Raw genomic sequence first — 2965 nt, forward strand, 5'->3', positions numbered from 1 at the left:
CCTCGTGTGAAGAAGGCCGACTACTGGGCTAGGAAGTAAAGGCCCCTCAGAAATGCCTGATACGTGAGTGGAAACTAAGGCTCCCTGGAGGCACGGTCCGCAGCCTGCCGTGCTCGGCAATCAGGGATGCTCATCTGTATCAGGAGACCATATCACAGCCTAAGGCACGCTCCAAGGTGGATGTGACCAGAGAGAGTCCTAAGTTTGTTTGGGGCAAGGGTTTCTCACATGGGAGCTGAGAACCTCCAGGAGGTAGGAGGTTTGCTATTACTCTGCAGAAAAATCATGTGTTCTTTCTGAAGGATGCTCTTATCTTCCATCAGCTCATCAGAGGAAACAGGGATCCTGAACAGGTTAAAACTGTTTATCAGACTGCAGGATGGTTGGCAAAGGCAGAGGTTGCACCCCCCCCTCTTGACCCTGGTTCACCCCAAAAAGCTTACTAGGGTTAAGGCACAAAGGGTAATGACATGCCCTGCTTGTTATGAAATAGAAGTAACTCATGCCAAGGCCCAACACACAGATGGATCATATAAACAGGAGGGGGAGTGGGGCCAGGAGCCTGGTGGATACCACCTGGGGAAGGGCAATGATGGGCATAGACAGATGGGGCATGGGTTGATGTCTTATCTCTTTTCCCACTCTCAGGCCTGACCCCATAAAATAGCCAGTCTAAGGTCCTAGTCATGCCCACCCAAATCCTAGTCAGTCTTCCCAACTTCCCAGGTCAAAGTTTACTGAGCGTTAGCGGAACTTGCAGCTTCACTTCACAGCTAGCCTGCATTCCTGAGCTGGAGAGTGGCTGCAGATTTGAGGAGACCCAGGTTTCGGCTTGGTCTTCACTATGTAGCTCTGGCTGTCCTGGAACTCAGAACCTAGGTAGGCTGACCTCAGATGCAGAGAAATGCCTGCCAGTGCCTCTCAAGTACTAGAATAAAAAGGTGTGCTGTGTGCCACTATGCCCAGCAACCCTGAAGCTTGGAAGTCTAGGAGGAAGCCAGACCAGCAAGCAGGAGAAATGAGACCAGGCCCACCAGTCAGTTGTTCACCTCTGAAATGGGACCACCCTTGCCAGATTCCTTGCTAGGAGCCAGGAAGGTATCACCAATAATTTGTAGCATCAAAGGGCTACTTCCAAGTTTCAAGGGACTGAAAGAAAAACTCAGCCTCAAACTTGCTGGGTAGCTTATAGCAGGGTAGGATTGCAGATCCTTGCTCTCAGCCCCAATGGATTTGGGGATTCCCATTCTTAGCCCTTTCAAATATCCACCCCCACAATATCCCTCATTTTCAGCTGTTAAATCCAATCAACCCTAAGAGGGTATACAAACTTGTTCCTCCTAAGATCCTCAAGACAGCCAGGTAAGATTTTAGAAATGGGTAGACGGCGCATGATGTCATACACAAAGTGTTCAAAAATGGTTTATTATGCAAAATGTTAACTTTTATAAAAAGTTTAATATACATCACATGATTACAGAAAGTCACCTTCCTGTAAAAAAGGTACAAAAAGCTATATACTCTATTATAGAGTTCATAATCAGGGCAGCAGAGCCGTTCTCCAAGGAAATCAGACAACCAGCTCTCACGCTGCCTTGGCAGTGTGCAGGGCAGCCACTCGCCCCCCTTCTCGACACCCCCATTCTCGGAAAAGCCAGTCTTTTAAGACTTTGGGAGTCAGGGTGGGGACAGTGTGACGTTGTCCAGCTGCTGACCAGCGCTAGCTCTTGAGGCCACCCAAGTTCAGTCCTTCGCTCTCGGGTTCCCGATCCAACCTCGAGGCAGGGGTTTAGGGGAAGTGAACAGGGCTGGGCAAGATCGAGGCTCATCCATGCCCTCGGGCTTCCGGCCGGAGAGAGGGTCCCAGAGTCCCAGGGTCCCAAGAGGAACGGGCGCCAGCACCTGCGTTCTGGGCGGGGGAGAAGAGAAGAGTGAGGGAGCCGTCAGTTTCCGCCGAGCGCGCCCAGGCGGAGGCCGCCGCAGACTGGCCGGCGCCAGGGAGGAAACTCGGTCTCTACCTCCAGCTGATAACTCTGCACCCCACACAGCCTCCACCCAGTTGGCGCCAAAGGACCACAGGCGGAGCCACCACTCCCCCTCCCGCTTGGAAAAGACACTAATGGAAAGGGGGCTTCCTTTACTAAAAGACTATTTGGTGCGATCCGCGCGCCCACTTGCCCAAGGCTTTGGCCACCCTGGATGAGCAGAGGCAGCGTGCTTTTGGAATGCACGTGATATTGACATTGGTACTGTCGTTTACTCTAAGTGACCACGGATAAGCCTCTTGTCTCTCTCTGGCTTGGATTTCCCTAAACGGAGGAAACCCTAAACCTTGCAATGTTCTGTCAACCTCAGGACTTTCCAAGCAAGCCTCCCTCTCGTCCGCGTCAGAAAACTTACCGGGAGGTGCCAGGACCGCCAGGTCAGTGGCAAAAGCTCCTCTTGTCGTTGGAAATCACAAGTTCCGGAGTAAGCTCAGCTGTCTGTGAAAGGAGGATAAGAAGCGAGTTAGCCAAGTCATTCGGGGATTCGCTGAGAGACCCGCAGCATCCCAGCCCGCACGATCAGCCCAGCCCCGCCTGGTTTCCCGCGCACCTGGATCGGGAGATGTGGACCGTCCGGGGGTCCAGGCGCCGGCTCTGCCAGGACCACCTGCAGGTCGAGGATGTAGTCTATGACACGCTGCAGGATTTCCACCTGGCTAAGCTGAGTGCCTCTCGGGACTCCCGGCACCAGTTCCCGCAGGCGCGAGTAGCAGTGGTTCATGTCGTCCAAGAGGCTAAGCGGCTCCTCGGCCGCCGGGCTCTTGCCGCGGCCCCGAGCGATGGCCAAGCTGCGTTCCGACAGGCAGCACACTGCTTCGTAGCAGCCGCGCACCGGGCTCAGCGCCTTCATGTTGGAGAGTGAGGCTGGAAGTGAGGGAAAGACCACTAAAGCAGCAAACAGTCGGCGCACGCCTGCCGAA

General features: G+C 53.8%; 1 protein-coding gene across 1 annotated transcript; it reads right to left on the reverse strand.

Annotated features, from left to right (window-relative positions):
* Positions 1 to 1409: 1409 nt before the first annotated feature.
* Positions 1410 to 2965, reverse strand: Id3 (inhibitor of DNA binding 3). The gene is made up of 3 exons (XM_050155510.1): positions 2596 to 2965; positions 2401 to 2483; positions 1410 to 1909 (listed from the first exon to the last, which is right to left on the reverse strand). Exons 1-2 carry the CDS (start codon positions 2893 to 2895, stop codon positions 2424 to 2426), a joined length of 360 nt encoding a protein of 119 aa, XP_050011467.1. The 5' UTR covers positions 2896 to 2965; the 3' UTR covers positions 1410 to 1909; positions 2401 to 2423.

Source organism: Alexandromys fortis, unplaced genomic scaffold (genome assembly GCF_014885135.2).
Source record: "Alexandromys fortis isolate MF-2015 unplaced genomic scaffold, M_Fortis_MF-2015_v1.1 scaffold_26, whole genome shotgun sequence".
Lineage (NCBI taxonomy): Eukaryota > Metazoa > Chordata > Mammalia > Rodentia > Cricetidae > Alexandromys > Alexandromys fortis.

What these genes read in the sequence shown, in the direction of transcription:
- Id3 (XM_050155510.1), bottom strand. Translation starts at nt 2,895, where the DNA reads ATGAAGGCGCTGAGCCCGGTGCGCGGCTGCTACGAAGCAGTGTGCTGC. An exon ending in GTCCACATCTCCCGATCCAG is followed by an intron (nt 2,484 to 2,595) that starts GTGCGCGGGAAA and finishes CTCCTTTCACAG; the next exon opens with ACAGCTGAGCTTACTCCGGA.